Source organism: Garra rufa, chromosome 8 (genome assembly GCF_049309525.1).
Source record: "Garra rufa chromosome 8, GarRuf1.0, whole genome shotgun sequence".
NCBI lineage: Eukaryota > Metazoa > Chordata > Actinopteri > Cypriniformes > Cyprinidae > Garra > Garra rufa.
The window spans coordinates 37,263,560-37,281,087 of record NC_133368.1 but is presented as its reverse complement, the minus strand read 5'-3'; the positions used below and the strand labels follow the sequence as shown (position 1 = coordinate 37,281,087).

Genomic DNA, 17,528 nt, shown 5'->3' with positions numbered 1-17,528 from the left:
TGGAAACAACACGAGACTTTCGCTTTTACTTTCGACAACGGCTCGGATGGCGCAACTGGAAGAGATCCGCGTTCAATCGCACGCAGTAGGCTGAAACTTGCCACAAAATACCGGCAAAAATAAATAATAAATGTGTCGGGGAAAGAGTGAGGACATATCTGAATTATTTATTAATAAAGTGTATTCAATGTGAGTCAATGTGAGTCAATGTCGCAAAGATCCTGCAATCTCATTTTTGGACGCGCCTTGAGAGAGAAATTTATCATTAAGGATTACGTATTAAACAAGTTTTTGTTTTCGATTTGTTTTATTTCGTTATTTTCGTCCTGTTCAAGAACGAGACGACAGAAAGCGCATCATTTTTGTTTTCTTTATTTTATAAAAACACTGCAACGTTTTTTGGTGTATTACTTTTTCCTTTGTGAGCAAATATGACGGATAATTTTAAATGCAAATGATTGAGCTGGTGCCTCGATGACCTGCAAAGCGGCTTTATGTATCTTCCACTCTCCACTCTGTCACTGTGTCAGTCACCGCTCTTTCGAGAATGAACCCAGCATAACTATGCAGATTTAATTCCCAAAACATAAGAAAAACGAAAGTTTCATACAAATTCTGAATGGATTATGGCATGGAAAGTGCAAAGCGCGCTCCCTTTATTATCACTAAAAGCGTCACAAATCTTAGTTCATAGAGATCTCACAACGTTCCGTTATAATCAATAAAGCTTTCTAAACTACACAATGAATCTTTTATTTACATCGCGTCTACACTTAGTCAGGAGATGAACAACGCTGGATTGTTTGCCAGATCTTCAATTGGTTTGCTTTCGTTTGAGGTTATATAGCACCGTCTACCCCAGAAGAACCGGGCCTAAGCTTGGCTACTCCAGTTGCAGAGGGGCTGTCGGCCAGGCTTGTACTTGTTAACTGTACCATCATCCTTCTTTTTATATTTGAATCCGTCCATAGGCTCACCTTGCTCCATCTCGCCTCTAGCTCCCCAACCATTTTCCTGACAAATAATTGGTCACTCTGCGCATGCGTGAAATGCGTTAAAAAATTTGACGTAATTAACAACAACAAAATAATTAACGCCGTTAACGCGTTATTTTTGACAGCCCTAATATATATATATATATATATATATATATTAGGGGTGGGCATAGATTAATTTTTTTAATCTAGATTAATCTAGATTAAATTTTGGAATTAATCTAGATTAATCTAGATTAAAATGGCTAATTTGAATTCTGCTGAAGGCATTCAGAATATGTGTGCTACCCAAATAATGACTTAAAGTCTTTGAGAATGGATCATAAAGCTCATGAAGCTGTTCTATGATAATTTGTTGATGAAAATAAATTATGTTCAATTAGATGTACTTGTTTACTAACTAACTAACAATGAAATTATTTTTTCTACCTATTAGATTGTGTTTTTTTTAACGTCAACACCTACCCAGCCCATTACATGTTACACCATACTTTTATTTTGACAGGTTGCCGAGAAGTTTCTGTGTATACAGTATGATATGATGCTAGTTTTCTCAAATGAAACGGTAAAAGTGACACTCACAGCAGTTTGGGAGATTGAGTTTATCTGTTCATGTGAGATGCAAATGCCAAAAATCACCGGGAGCGTCACGTGTGTTTCAGTATGCGTGTAGTAAAAGCGCGTCTCCGCAATGCATACATACAGCTAGGCAAACGGAACATATCGGATTCATATTAAAACGGTCTTTTTGCATTTCAGTTTTCACATACACTAGTCCATATCGCGATTTGAATTAAGTGACTGACCAACATTTGATTTATGAATCCAAAAAACGACGAATTTACGTGGCATTTCGCGCTATAGTAGATTCGGTTTTTATGAATGGAGGATGACGCGATCCCGTCTGTGTTTTGGCGGAGGAGACTTAAACGCGCGACCATATTCTACTACAGTCTTCGGTATACATCCGCGTTAAACTATCAAGGTGAAAGTCATCATAGCTTGCGTAGTTTAGACCCAGCTCCCAACCCAAATTTGAGAATAGATTAACGGCGATATTTTTTTTATCGCGCAATAAGAGTCTCACGTTAACGCAGCACGTTAACGCCGATAACGGCCCACCACTAATATATATATATATATATATATATAAAATTGCCCGCTATTCTTCAGAAAAATCCTTCAGGTCCCACAAATTCCTTGCTTTTCCAGCATTTTTGCGCATTTGAACACTTTCCAACAATGACACACTGAGGACAACTGAGGGGACTCACATGCAACTATTACAGAAGGTTCAAACGCTCACTGATGCTTCAGAAGAAAAAAAATGATGCATTAGGACCCGGGGGTGAAAACTTTTGAACAGAATGGAGGTGTGTACATTTTTCTTATTTTGCCTAAATATCGTATTTTTTCATTTAGTACTGCCATTCAGAAGCTATAGAAGATAGTTACATATTTCCCAAAAGACAAAATAAATTACATTTACCCTGAACATTAAATTCAAAAAGTTTCCACCCCCTCAGTATTACATAAACAAGAACATGTATTTTGCATCATGCATTATTTTGGTAAAATAATTATATTTTGCAGATTCTGAAAGGGGGATGTAAACTTTTGACCTCAACTGTATATTGTGAATTAGTGATGTACACCGATCAGGCAGAAAAATTATGACCACTGACAGGTGAAGTAAATAACACTGATTATCTCTTCATCATGGCACCTGTTAGTGGGTGGGATATATTAGGCAGCTAGTGAATATTTTGTCCTCAAAGTTGGAAAAATGGACAAGCGTAAGGATTTGAGTAAGTTTGACAAGGACCAAATTGTGATGGCTAGACGACTGGGTCAGAGCATCTCTAAAACTGCAGCTCTTGTGGGGTGTTCCCAGTCTGCTGCAGTGGTCAGTATCTGTCAAAAGTGGTCCAAGGAAGGAACAGAGTCAAGGGCAGCCAAGACTCATTGATGCACATGGGAAGCGAAGGCTGGCGCATGTGGTCTGATCCAACAGACAAGCAACCGTAGCTCAAATTGCTCAAGAAGTTAACGCCGGTTTTGATGGAAAGGTGTCAGAATATACAGTGCATCATAGTTTGTTACATATGCATAGGGCAGCATATTTGCAGACCAGTCAGGGTGCCCATGCTGACCCCGTCCACTGCTGAAAGCACCAACACTGGGCATGTGAGCATCAAGTGATGCTTTGAGCAATGTTCTGCTGGGAAACCTTGGGTTCTTAGGCGTACTTTGACACTTACCACCTAAGAACTGTTGCAAACCATGTACACCCTTCCATAGAAACGCTATTCCCTGGTGGTTGTGGCCAGGGATGGAAATTAGCACCTGCCACCAGCCAAATGCGGGTGATTTTGTGTTGTGGCGGGTAAACTCGCTTCAACCACCGGCCACCGTGGCAGGTAAATAAAAATAACATACTTCAACCGGACGGCGTGAGGCGGTACTGCACCTTAACGTTGGTTGCGAACTGCCTTTAAAATACACGAAGAAGAAGACGACGGCGGACACTTTTAGAGGAGGCACACCTTCAAAAAAATGTGGCGATATATCACAGGCGTTAAGAGGTCTGTTAAAATATCTTTACAATCTGCTTTTGAAGAAATATATTGTATTTCGTGCTACAGCGCACATTCTGTCAGATGCAATTCATGGCGCGTCTTCCTCAATATACTGTACAACGCGGCATTCATTCACATCAGATGATAACTCGTCGGCAGAGTTTCACTCACACAGGGGCGTAATTTCCACTGGGGACACACTTTTCAAAATCCCGTTGGTGTCCACCCAAATGGTTTTGTTAAGTAATCTCTTGTATTTTAGAATGCACGCTCTACACTGCTGAGAGTTTCGCGCTATAGTAAAAACAAAACCAAAAGTAAAATGCGCACGCGCATTCAAAAGCAACTTTAATACCCTGCGTTTAGAGAGCGACTCCCCAATGCGCGCAAATTAGGCTACATAAAATATCTAGGCTGTTATAGTATGTGGGCTATAAGTTGTGAAGATAGCTTTGTATCATGATAGAAAAATTCTGTGAAAATGTCAGTATTTTATTGAGACTTGAGATTAAATAAACTGCTCAAGTATAGTAGATCTTGTAGTATTAATTTTCACATGCAGCTACACATTGTTGGTTAAAAACATAAAGTGGCTAGTAAAAACATTTAGTGGCTGGTAGATTTTGAAATCCACCAGACACACTGGCCGGTGGACAAAAAAGTTAATTTCCATCCCTGGTTGTGGCCTCTTTCAGCAGGATAATGTGCCCTGCCACAAAGCAAAAATGGTTTAGGAATGGTTTGAGAAGCACAACAGCGAGTTTGAGGTGTTGACTTGGCCTGCAAATTCTCCAGATTTCAACCCAATTGAGCATCTGAGGGATCCACGAAGGCCCCTCCTCACAACTTTCAGGACTTAAAAGATCTGCTGCTAACATCTTGATGCCAGATACTACAACACACCTTCAGGGTTCTAGTGGGTCGACGGGTCAAGGCAGTTTTGGCAGCAAAAGGGGGACCAAAACAATATTAGAAAGGTGGTCATAATGGCATGCCTGATCTGTGTACACCTTTATCATGATATAATAAATAAGTTACAATACAATAGTCATACCACCTCTAATAGTCATCAGCTTGAGTGATTTATAAGGAAGAGGGCACAAAACTCCTCAAAAACTACTCAAGAAAAGAGTAATGTTTAAGCTAAGAGAATAATCCCCATTTCCATATGGCATGTAAAATCCACTATTTTTTTCTTAGCATTCATCAGTCAGCTGATGGTGAGTCCTAGAGTATCTGCTGTCAGCTCTGATTGTGGCGATAGTAAGGCGGGAGATTACGGACCATTTTTCCTGAAGAATCACTATTCCAGACAGGAAGCAAGTGCCCAGGGGATCAGCGCTAAATAATTTCAGTCCACTCTCTCTCGCAAGAGGATCTAAAGTTATTTCTGTGGGCACTTTCACAATAAATAGATAAATACACATCTAAATAAGCCATATTAATAACAGAGGGGCGAGGATAAAAGGAGACTGCAAAAGAGTTTGTTTAGGGCTCTTAGGAAAGCCTGGAGTTTCTGTGCTTATTTAAAGAACTGTTTTAGGAAGTGTTAGGAAATGTGCTGATTGAGTGAGACAGACAAGGTCTGCTACAGTCTTTCTTTTAGTGTGAAAACTGCCTGCCAATTTTCACATTAAACGGTTCAATTTGCTGTCGCTATCTGGGGTTTTGCAAGGATCCTCCCTTATCAGGAGTTTGTGTAGTCACAGAATCAGAACGGATCACATTTTGCTCTGAATAGAGGTGTCTGTTAAAAACAACAGCCTAAATGCATTGAAACTTCAATGGCTGCAACACATCAAATGCATAAAAGACAAAACCTAAGTAACTGTGGCATAATTCAAGGACGTGTCAAGGTTATCAGAATGACAACAGTATGATTACTGTTTTCTGACCTTTCTTTACATCTTTATTGCATCTCCTAACCTGGCAGCTCTTTACCAGGGTGACTGATTTACGTACAGCAGTCAGTCAGTGACAATATTTTTATTAAAGCTATAAAAGTTGGCTTTGAACACAAGAAAACAACCCTGACAGCAAGTGCAAATTGTAAATTTTGTGGAAGCACATTAAATTACACAACAGTGGGGGGATGCAATAGTGGAAAAACTGTTCCCACAATGCACTATTCTGTGTTGAATGTTGTACTGGAATCAGACAAGCCAACTTAGTCAGGAGAATATGTGAAATAAATTTTAACCATTTTAATTTGTAGTTAAAGATTTATAATACTACTGTATTCAAAATTAGTCATTTAAGTACATCTGTGTTTTCATAATGCACTGCTCACTGCATGATTCAGAAATGTACAGTGGCCAGAGTTTGCTTGGGTTAACAAGTCTGTGAATCAGTCAAAACAACCCAAAAATATCATGATTGTGTAACAAAAAAAAAAAGTGATCAAAGCGCTCCAATGGATGCGTTACAGCAGACAGACTATAAAAAAAAAGTCATTCATAAACAAAAAGCCGTGGGATTTTCCCTGAAGAGTACAACTTGTCTCACTGTAGGCGCTAATGGTATTTGTAATTGCTGTACAATTACAGAATGTTTTGTAGTGTTATTTTTATACAAATATTCATAGGAAAATACAAGTCGTGGGTCACAGTATTCTGACAGACTCACGAAAAGACAAAATACACAATGTAACACAACATAATGTCAGTTCAAACATCCTTTATCTGACTTTCAGAGTTCAGAGAAGCAGTCCCTACCCGACTGAATATTTTATTCAGCGCTTTACCGAACTGAAGTCACATTTTTCATTGTCAGACAGAGCTGTTTATCATCACATGGCATCAGTACTTCACAATTATCATGAAGTCTGAGCAAGCTCTCCTTGAAAAGAGGACACAGGGGAGGGGAAAAAACAAAGCATTGCAATATTAACTTACAAACTTTAAAGTAGAGTTATCTGTTTGAGAGCAATTTTTTTGAACAGTAGGATTTTTAATGTTGTTTAAGGAAGCCTCTTCTGCTCACCAAGCCTGCATTTGTTTGATCCAAAGTACAAAACAGTAAAATTTTGAAATATTTTTACTAATTAAAATAACTGTTTTCTATTTGAATATATTTTAAAATGTATTAATTTTAAAATGGAGCATCATTACTCCAGTCACATGATCCTTCAAAAATCTGACTCCAAGCTTTTGAATGGTATAGTGTATAATGTTAAAGCTTTTTATTTCAGATAAATCCTGATATTTGGATCTTTCTTTATATATTTATACTTTTTTTAAGGAAACACTGTACACTAACAGATGCAGTGTGGTGGAAACTGTACAGCCTGTTTTTATGGTCAGAAAGACGTAATACAACTGTGCATTTCCTGTATCATCTGGTGTTTAACAGCCTATGAAATAACTACGACCAGTTTAAGTGCTAGCAAAGTGTTCTTACACCACGCACAACTGATGAGACGAATAGGGCTGGGGTACAAACCCAACACAAATCACATGATCAAGAACCAGTGGCACTTAGGGAGGTGCAGGCATGACGAAAATGGAATATAGGGTGGGAGAGAGGGGACTGTGAGACAGGTGGCCTGAAGGGAGGAAAAGAGGACGAGAAAGAGAGAGAGATGAACGAGGGACAGACAGAAGGACAGATGGAAGAGGGAAAGGAGTAATGGGGAATGATGGGATCTTCTCCATATGGGCTCGCTGGTGGCTCACTAACAAAAGACAATGGCAATCGCATGCCAGCGCCCCAAAGCTTTTATTCAAGCTACATGAAAGCCTCTGTAATTATGAATAAGCCATGATCAAGAGGCCGTGCATTGCAGGGATTTTACCATGCTAACCAAGGGTGGTAAAATAAATAAATACAATAAAAAAATAAAAGAACGCACACCCTGCGTAATCTTATGTCCTTTATGAATCCCTTAAATGAACACTATATGAATGAAACATTACATGAACAACCTAGCATTTTAATCTTTCTCATATATATGTTTGATTTGAATCATGCTGGTTTATTATTAAACACTACATTGTGACAGCTAACTTCCTCTGACCTGTGGCTGGCCAAAGTGCACAGCATTAATGTGCTTCCTCTTATCATGGTCCACAGAGAAGTTGTTGTAACTGTAATAATATGATTCACACATTTACAGGACAAAGGCCACAACACTTTCACTTTCCTTGTAACGTGTGAACATCAAGTGTTACCCTCTTAAAGAACCATTCCCATTATAGATACCCTGCAGTTGACATGCTTCACATCGGTTTGTCATTGTGAGACACCTGATCAAAGCGAGCACCACTTCAGGTCAGGGACTACTGTATTCACTTTGCTTCTGACTCACCGCTGCACTAAAATAGTGCTGAGTGGTTACCTAGGAAATATGGTTCAATTTAAGCCAGCCGTTTTCAAGCTGCCGGCCCAGGCTGCTGTGTATCTTGGCAAAGCAGCAGGAAATGACTTCAGTTCAAAAGGCCCACCATGAAAGAGGGAAAGGGAAAAAAAAGGAAAAGACGTTTAGAAAAGCTGAAAATGGTAGTGTCTGCCTCAGCAACTCCAGTGGGTCAGTTTGGCCTGTCTGTGTAGAGTCAATAAGGCAAATGTCGTGTGTAGCATCCAGACTGAGATAAGGGCTGGGGTCTATCAGAGAGCTGCTTTGGGGCAGTAGACACAGCAGTGATTGACGGGGGAAAGAATGAGTCTAAAGCCAACAGAGACCCAGAGAGAGACTACAGGCCTCACAGGTGAGGTAGAAATATCCTCTTTAGTAATATAATAAGGAGGGCTTTGCCTAATCAGTTGGAGAAATTATGATAAAAGAGGGATATATCAAGGATATCAAGGCCAAGCGCACAATATAGATCATGAGGTCTTTCTAAGGCCAATTAAACAATGCAATGAAAAAAAATGTTATGAGCACAGGGACACAATTACAAAGGGATGTCTAAAAAACAAATGAAAAACCTTGTATAACAACTATATCTTAAGACATTTTTACATCAGTGACAACACGCAATATAGTTAAAAGTTCTGTAAATAGAAAACTATGATTATGTTAATGTGATACTGGTTAATTATAATCATCATCAAATGGAAATACTCCCATTTTAAATCACACTAAACAGTAATTTAGAAACTTTTACTGCATTACCATTCTGACCAAAGTAAGCCTGTTATAGTGCTGCAGACAGATGACGTAATACTCTCAAGCACAGGCCTGAAACATGGTGGAATAGAAATAGTCTTAAATAACACTTCCAGGGAGCACAGGAACTAGAGCTTTATGCAACAAGGACCTTATACGAAAACAGTAAAAGAAATATATATATATAGCTTCAAGCATCGATTACTGGGGTTCAAGCGCTTTAAGGCATTTAAGCACATATGAAAAAACATTAAATACTTAATATTTATCAAGCCTGTAAAGATCTAAATCAAAGATTTAAAAAAAAAAAAAAAAAAAAAAAAAAAGCATTTTTGACAAATCCAGAAACTAACTTTAACTAACTTTTTGTACGCTTTTGTACTTTTGATCAATACGCGTTCTTATGCGATCTTGCGTCCTTGTTAACCGCCGAAGTTCAATTCCAATACTTAAGAACGCAAGTACAGAGAACACATGAAAGTTTCCGGATGTGTTCTTGAAAACGAGGATGCATTGAATGCCGACTTGAGAGAATCGAACCATTAGAAATCCCAGAAGCACTGTGGGCTGACGGAAGCTTGTAAGCTTTAATCTTCCGCTGTAAGCATGCAAATACGTGACGGCTCGTGAAAGCAAACATTTGTCGCTTTGTTTTGCATAATTTTATTGAAGTAAGAAAGCTTGTCATACTTTTTATTGGCATTTTAAAAAGAATATGTAACATTATACATAGCCTAATCATTTTTACAAATATAAAAGCTATAAAATTATATGAAAATATAATTTTTTTTAAATAAAAATATGAATAAAATGAAATAAATGTTTTTAAAGTGTTATGGCATTTGTTTGTGATGTTATTGTGCATTGCGTGCTGCTGTCTCACTCCATATAACCTGCTGGGACTGTCAGTTGAGCAAGAACACAGTGCATCTCAACTCTCACAAAGACGCGTTCTGTGTTCTCGCGTCCTCCGAGTTCCTTCTTTCAGGGAAGCCCGGCCTCCATGAAAACACATGTCCGTTCTTGGAATTGAGAAACAGCCATGCAGACTTGGGGGGCCTCCAGGAACGTGGTTGGGAACCACTGCAATAGGCTATGCACTTGAACCCCTCATGAACCTCATTCCTTAGCAAATTTTCAGGAATAGCATGCAAATAAGATTAGAATGGTCTGTCATGACATGCAGTATTTTAATCTGCTTATTCTGATCAGTGGCAAAATTCTGACTACCGGTATACATGTAAACATAACCAATGTGTTGAAACAGCTACAACCTGGGAACTCTGAGAAAGTTTCCAAGAAGAGTTTTCATAGTTTTGTCCATTCACATAAGCCCTGAATGTGACCAGGCTGAGGAGTGTGTTTTTCACATGGGGTCATGGTGTATTTTGTGAGAATGAGTAATAGGCAGCACCTGCAGTCCGCAGAAGAGAAGGAAGAGCACTGCCTGCCTACTTCACGGTCTCAATACCATCAGTTGAGCAGAGGAAGGTAAAGAGGGGAAGCACATTGTGTCCTCTGCTCACTGCCAAACCATCAGCCTTCACTAGAAGGAAAAAATATTAGCACCGCTGCTGCCCATCATTTACCTCAAATGTCACAAAATCAAGTGGATCGTAGTTTTTTTTGTCCACAGGGGGCATCTTTAAACTCCATAAGCAGTGAGAAAAGCAATCAAACGGCATCTGCTTCTGGCCTTAATAAGGTAGCATAGTTGGTGACCTGAAAAGGACTGTCAGTATCATTTGGCTCTATGCAGCATCTCTTAAACAGAAAAGAGGGCTAGTTGTCTTCTCAGTGAGACAGGGAACATGACGTTCTAGATAAGAGCTCAACTTTGCTGGTATCAGGACAGTTTAGAGACACTGGAGAATTTATTACAAATAACTTGCAACCAGGTACACCTCACAAACTACATAAACAGGATCTGAAGATGAAAAAAGAACTGCTGAACGAAATTACTTTTCTAGTAATCACCAATACAATTTATGTTTAATAATAATGGGTGATTCCTATGATAATATTTACTCTAACATAATAATTTAAAAATATACTTAAAAGATAAGTTCACTTCCAAAATAAAAATTTCCAGATAATTTACTCACTCCCATGTGATCCAAGATGTTCATGTCATTCTGATTCAGTCGCAAAGAAATTAAGGTTTTTGAGGAAAACATTTCCATATAGTGGACCAAAATTCCAAATTGTTTCAATGCAGCTTCAAATGAATCACAAATGCTCATCTTGCACCTGCCTGACCTCATGTATTACGTAATCATGTTGGAAAGGTCACGTGTGACGTAGGCAAAAGTACCGACCTAGTGTTTACAAAGTATACGTGCAAAAAAAGTCAAATGCACTTTACGAAAAAAGATAAAACAATTATGTAGAACGATTTAGAAGTTGGAGGAGAAAATAAGGTGGAGTTTTTTGCCCTACCCTACCTTTCTGAACCAATGTACTAAAGAACCAAAGTACCACAGACCTAACTGTGTGTGACCATTCCAACGTGATTACATAATGTGTGAAGACACGCATGCGTATCGCAGAGCTAGTGCAAGACCAGCATTTGTGGTTAAAAAGTATATCCTATTTTTTTTTAAATGACTAATCGTTATTATTTGGCTGGGATGGTGTAGAGCCTGCAATGAAACTGTACCTTCAACTTGGACTTGGACCTTCAACGTGTTGGCTCCACTACATTGAGAAAAATCCTGTAACTGATGAAAGACATGAGCATCTTAGATGACATGGGAGTGAGTGAATTATCAGGAAAGTTTTACTCTATAAGTGAACTTATCCTTTAATTCCATAAAGATGAATAATTATCACACAATACTCACAAGAAGGAACTACTACTTCTGTTAATAAGGCAAGGTGGCCGATACTAAAAATATGTAATTTAATATGCATATAACTGATACCAAAAGCATTTCAAGTCATATGATCTCCAAAAGACCACCAACATCTGTTGACCAAAAACATCCAAGCATACATGATCAAACTCTTCAGACCAACTGAAAATGTGATTAAGAGTCTTCTAAATACCTTTTTTATTAGACCACACTATTTGGGTTACAGCCTACATTAACAAAGCTGTTTTAAACTAGCCCTGTGTCCATGAAAACACAAGAAATTAAAATCAAATACATGGTACAAAACAATATGCGCCGGAAGGAGGAATATGACGAAATGCAGAGGAAACTACCTCCATTCACGTTCAATTTTACGCAGGATCCTAATGAAATTAAAAGAAGGAAATATTTGGTTAAACCTGAGAGAAAATGGCTTTACTAAAATAACAACCTGCTGTCCACAACCACTATGGCACAGCTTGCCAAACCCAATTCATAACAACATAAAGCTGAAGGAAGTCACAACACTGTCAAACTTAATCACACTCCCAACCCTTAATTCAAAGCTAGACGCTAAAGAAAGGCGGTTCGGTGATCTTCCCCTCTCATATGGGTCAGTGTGTCAGTCAGCCTCGAATCAAAGTCAGTGACACACTCTTACTGACCTCATTACCACCCCTCCCACGCTCATCAAAAAGCACTATTAAAGACAACATGCTTAGCATGCTGTTAATGAACATGTTAACACATGTTCTGAGGGATTGTGGCGAAGCGTAAGGGAGCTTGCCTTTATTACAACATTTTTCTTCTGCAGGTGCGGATAAATGAAGGTCAATCACTGCTGTTTTATGGTGCTTTCACAACAGGATCCAGAATCCTAGGGGTTTTATGAGGGCTGGAGGAAGGTTTGATTTGTGCTCTGTGGGACTAACCTGCAGGAAACCATGTTGGAGTTATCTATGGCTCTTGGTGGACAAAAGAAAGCTGCATGAAGAGGACAAGTATGTTATATCAAATACCTTGGATGTGTAAACTTCTGGGAGTCTTTGGATTTAAGACTTTAAACAGGTCAATTTTATTTTGCTAGGCTGCCCTGCCAGGTCTAACAGAGCTAAATCTGCTGTGCAGCACATTGTGGCCTGAAACTCTTGTTCAGGTTGCTTGATGACGGTTTCATGCATCAGCAAATCTCAATCAGACTGCTAGGATGCTCTGGCACCATTCTGAGACTACTAAAGCATTAGTGCCTAAACAACACAATCACTCTGAACTTAAAGCCCACCACTTGGAAGTAGTATACTACTGTAGATAACCAGTAACAATTCAGAGCCAAATTCAATCCAGCTCTGCGCTTTGGCATACTACTAGTGCCCGTGCCTAATAGTTTGCAAAGCCATCTGCCATGGCTGTGCGAAACTCAAACAATGAAAAGATTTCCAGTTTTTATTCCCCAAAACATCTGTCCTTAACATGAGAACACAAAAAACAAACATAAATATGTCAGTTCTGCTATGAATAACACAATATAAATGGCAACTTGGAGGCTAGCAGCTTTCAGTGTTTTACAAACAGACCGAGAGGCCAGACAAAATATAACAGTGAAATATGGCACTGCAGGCTGGCTCGGTCATCTATCCTGACCCTTTGTCCTGTGCAATATTAGCAGTCTGTGGCGTTTATAATAACAGACATAAACACAGAACACATACACACACGCACACATCTTTTATTAAGCTCACAGAACTTGGCCTAGGGAGAGAAGCAGTGTCAGTGGGACTGTATTGGCTTAATGGACAGCATCCTCTTTTCTCTTTACCTCTAAACACCAGCATGAGGCCTCGGGGTGGCCACGGAACAAGAAAGTGGATCACAGACGGTGACAAGCCTCAGAGACAGGCAAAAAGGATTTCAATTTTGTGTGTATGCATTATTTAGAAATAAAATGAATCAGTCCATGGCAGAACAAAATAAAGGCACTGTAAACAAAACTTACAGTACTACAGGTCAAAACTCCTCCATGATTTATTTATTAAAAAAAGGCAGAGGTAAATATTTCCTTGTATCTACATGTTATGAAAACAATCCAAAAATCACAAAACGTTTAGACCCAAAATTCTATAATGTGCCTCTAATCATAGTTTGAGTCAAATGCACCGCAGTGCTTATACTAACTATATGTTGTTTTCTTATTATGAGACAGCTACATGTACCAAACTGCTTCTAATTACAAACTCCGAGTACCGAAATACCATGTTAGGAGCTCTAATTACATGCTATTTGAATGTACATGCACTATTGTCTTTACATTAAAACTCAAGCACTTGCGCATTAGTGACAGCTGATTACATAACACAAAAATATGAGATAGCTAAAAACACCAATAGTCAATAGTCCCATGAGTAGAACTACAACCTTAAAATACTAAGATAACTGTGTTTCAGTTTAATATGAAAGACTGCAGGCCTGCTGATACATGTGCTGTGCCCTTCACCACAGCAAAAAGTCACCAAACTCGTAATGTGGCTTAACAAAGCATTAAATCAGAAACAACTTTAATCTCTATGGTGTTAGCTCCCTATAGCTTAAGCCTGACTGCAACTGTAGTACTCTTGTAATGATGTGACATGTACCATAAATGTGGTTCAATCAAGTGCCACTAAAAAATATATATTATATGTGACCCTGGACCTCAAAACCAGTCTTAAGTAGCACAGGTATATTTGTAGCAATAGCCAACAATACATTGCATGGGTCAAAATTATCGATTTTTCTTTTATGGCAAAAATCATTAGGATATTAAGTAAAGACCATGTTTCATGAAGACATTTAGTCAATTTTCTACCGTAAATATACCAAACTTAATTTTTGATTACTTATATGCATTGCTACGAACTTCATTTGGACAACTTTAAAAGGCGATTTTCTCAATATTTAGATTGTTTTGCAACCTCAGATTACAGATTTTCAAATTGTTGTGTATAAGCCAAATATTGTCCGACTTTCATTGGCAAACCATACATAAATGGAAAGCTTATTTATTCAGCTTTCAAATGATGTATATGAATCTCATTTTTTTGAAAAATACCCTTATGACTTGTTTATATATATATATATATATATATATATATATATATATATATATATATATATATATATATATATATATATATATAAAAGAAATAAAGTTTTTTTAAATGTTACTTAAAATTGGTGTGACTGATACTTTCATCAACTTATCAAAACTGATTCAAACAATAAATGTCACCAAATGATCTTAACAATATGTACAAATATTATAAAACAAAACTATTTGAATGGACCAAAACAAGAATGAAATGTGACAAACAACTATAATAACAATTTTAAGAATATTTAACAACTATTTTATGAATATTTATAATAGATAGATTTTTTTAATAATAAATAAATAAATATCATAATATTCTATAATAGTAATAATATTCATAATGCACATTTTTGTGGTATAATGATTATTTAGTAATTATTATGTCAAACTAAAATGTTAAAATCGTTCTGCATATTATTTGATCAGACATTGAAACATAAAAACAATCTGCATTAAATCTGTCATACAAAAAGCAATATCAGTCAATCTCTACTGAATGTAGGAGCAAATCTCACGACATCTGGTCAAAAATGAATGTCCATTTTGGTCATTATGGCTTTATATTGAAATTCAACAACTCATTATAATAGCCAGAACTCAAAAGACATCCAACAACGACCATTTAGCATAAAAGACATGCAGTGTCCATTAACAATGACCAATAACATAACCACAAACTAGCAAGACTGCAAGCACAAACCTGATGATAATATTTCTGGATACCACCTAAAAGCCAGGTGACATCTAGATCTCCCTAAAAATGAATATGATTCGGTTTATTTATCACAGTCCTTTGCAGATATCATCCAATGTGGCCATGCAAAATCGCTCCCGTCTTACACAGTAGTTGTGAATGGCATCTACCTGCATGAATGCTGAAAGTACAGACTTCTCTCATCTCTCACACACGCCACTCCCATTCCTCCTGCTTCAGACAACATGCAGTTCTTGAAGAGTTACGACTGAATGTAACTGTCATATGTTCGACAGCAGCACTGCACCACAACAACCTAAAATGCAGTGACAACTATGACGCTCATCTGACACTAGACACAAAATGCAAAAGACGCAGCTCGAGTTACAGATGGGCATTCGCCCGTGTGTCATTATAAAAGTGAGCAAACCGTGACACTTACTTGCCAATGACCTCGCACAGCTCGTAAACATCTTCAAAGAGCACGTCGTCGTCGGCCATGGTCCAACAAGACCGGGGAATTTACACTCCCCCCAAAAATCCGTCCAAATGGTAAATATCAGAGGATTACAGCGTAGATACTTCAGAGTACCTGGAATGTGCAGCGAAAAGAAACGCTGACAGCCGACGTTGTCGCTCTCCAAATTCCGCTAAACAAAAAATGATTGATTCCTGTCTGTTTTAAGGAAAAAGAAAAATCCGTTGGTGGCTCGGTTGAAGCGGGCGGACAGTAGTGAGCGCTCGGTCTGTTTGACTCACTCTGCCCCACCTTCTCCTCCCTCTCTCCCCCGGCCCCCTTTAATCCCGCCACTCGAGGCTGAGGTAATTCAAACGTTAAAAACAACTCCAAAATAATCGCGGTTGAACTCACGGAACCAAGTGGTTTAAGTCGTCTAAAGGCTAAACTAACTAACTCGATTCTTTCGAGCCCAAAAAAGAACCACACCGCGTTTCTGGGATAAAAATGTAGGCTGTTATTAAAGTGCGCAGTTCAGTTGATTCTACTCATTCTACCCACGCGCAGGGCTTCACTGAAACGCGCGAGGCTTTTCCCTTGGTCGCTGCCGTTGCTCTAGTTCCCCCTCATAACTCCAGCGCTGCTGCTCCCAGCTTCCAGAAAACCCAAACTCCTCCCACTCAAGGTTATGAAACTGGATTGCCTTACGCCATAATGGCTCCGGCAGGACTTTTGTATTCCGGAATTCCTGCATAACCCAGCACTACGGTTTGAGCCAAAATGACGACCAGGTGTCACAGAATTTGTCAGCCAAATTGACAGTTTCTTAATACGGTGTTAGTAAGGTACTAGATGTGAAGCGTTAATCAAATTAAATAGCTTTTGATACCTTTTATTTACTAGCTTGGCTATATGTCAATATAGAAAATGTACACTATATTAACGTAATAATAAAGTATCTGAAAAAGTCAGTCTTCTTCTTTTTTCTAAATTATTTTTATCTAAAATTTCAGTTCGAATTTAAAGCACTTTATTGGCATGATTGTTGTACATTCAATATTGCTAAAGCTTAGATCACTCTAAAATGCTGGGTTAAAAACAACCCAAAAAATTCTGGGTTAAAAACAACACTTATTTGGCAACCCAGCATTGGGTAAATATTGGACAGAACACATGCAGAGTTATTTTGACCCAGCTGGTTGGGTTAAATGTTTTTACCCAACATGCTGTGTTTTATTTAAGTAAACTATTGTTTAATAATTTTTATATTGCTGGCTTAAAATGGTCTGAAAATTAAAAATCACACAGAATTATAGAGGCAACAGCAATAATCAAAAAACAAAGACAAATTGAATTTATTTGGGTGAGTGCAGCAAAGTTTACAATATCACATATACAAGCACATATACATATACAACTCATTTGACAAGCATTTTTTAAACATCTAAAAGTAGTATTTTAAGTGTATTCAACTGTTTTCTGTAATCACTTTTCACCGAAATAGTGCTAAATCTAAGCTGATGATGGGCTGCTGTTTGCCAGGGGAACTTCGAACCTCAGACCGTCGTCTCGTGTTTCACTCATGGCTGAAAGACGCCGTGACTGACTCCATAACCTGCCCATAAACAAACAATACTGTAACTAGAGAACATATTTTAACATCAAATTCAATTCAATTTAGTATTATAATGAATAAAATACATTTTTGGTATGC

General features: G+C 38.1%; 1 protein-coding gene across 1 annotated transcript in view; it reads right to left on the bottom strand.

Annotated features, from left to right (window-relative positions):
• Window positions 1-16,432, bottom strand: part of caska (calcium/calmodulin-dependent serine protein kinase a) — a 201,281-nt gene extending 184,849 nt beyond the window's left edge. The window contains exon 1 of the mRNA XM_073845095.1: window positions 15,800-16,432. Within this exon, the coding sequence (XP_073701196.1) occupies window positions 15,800-15,858 (59 nt within the window). The 5' untranslated portion in view covers window positions 15,859-16,432. The remainder of the gene's footprint in view (window positions 1-15,799) is intronic.
• Window positions 16,433-17,528: the final 1,096 nt, after the last annotated feature.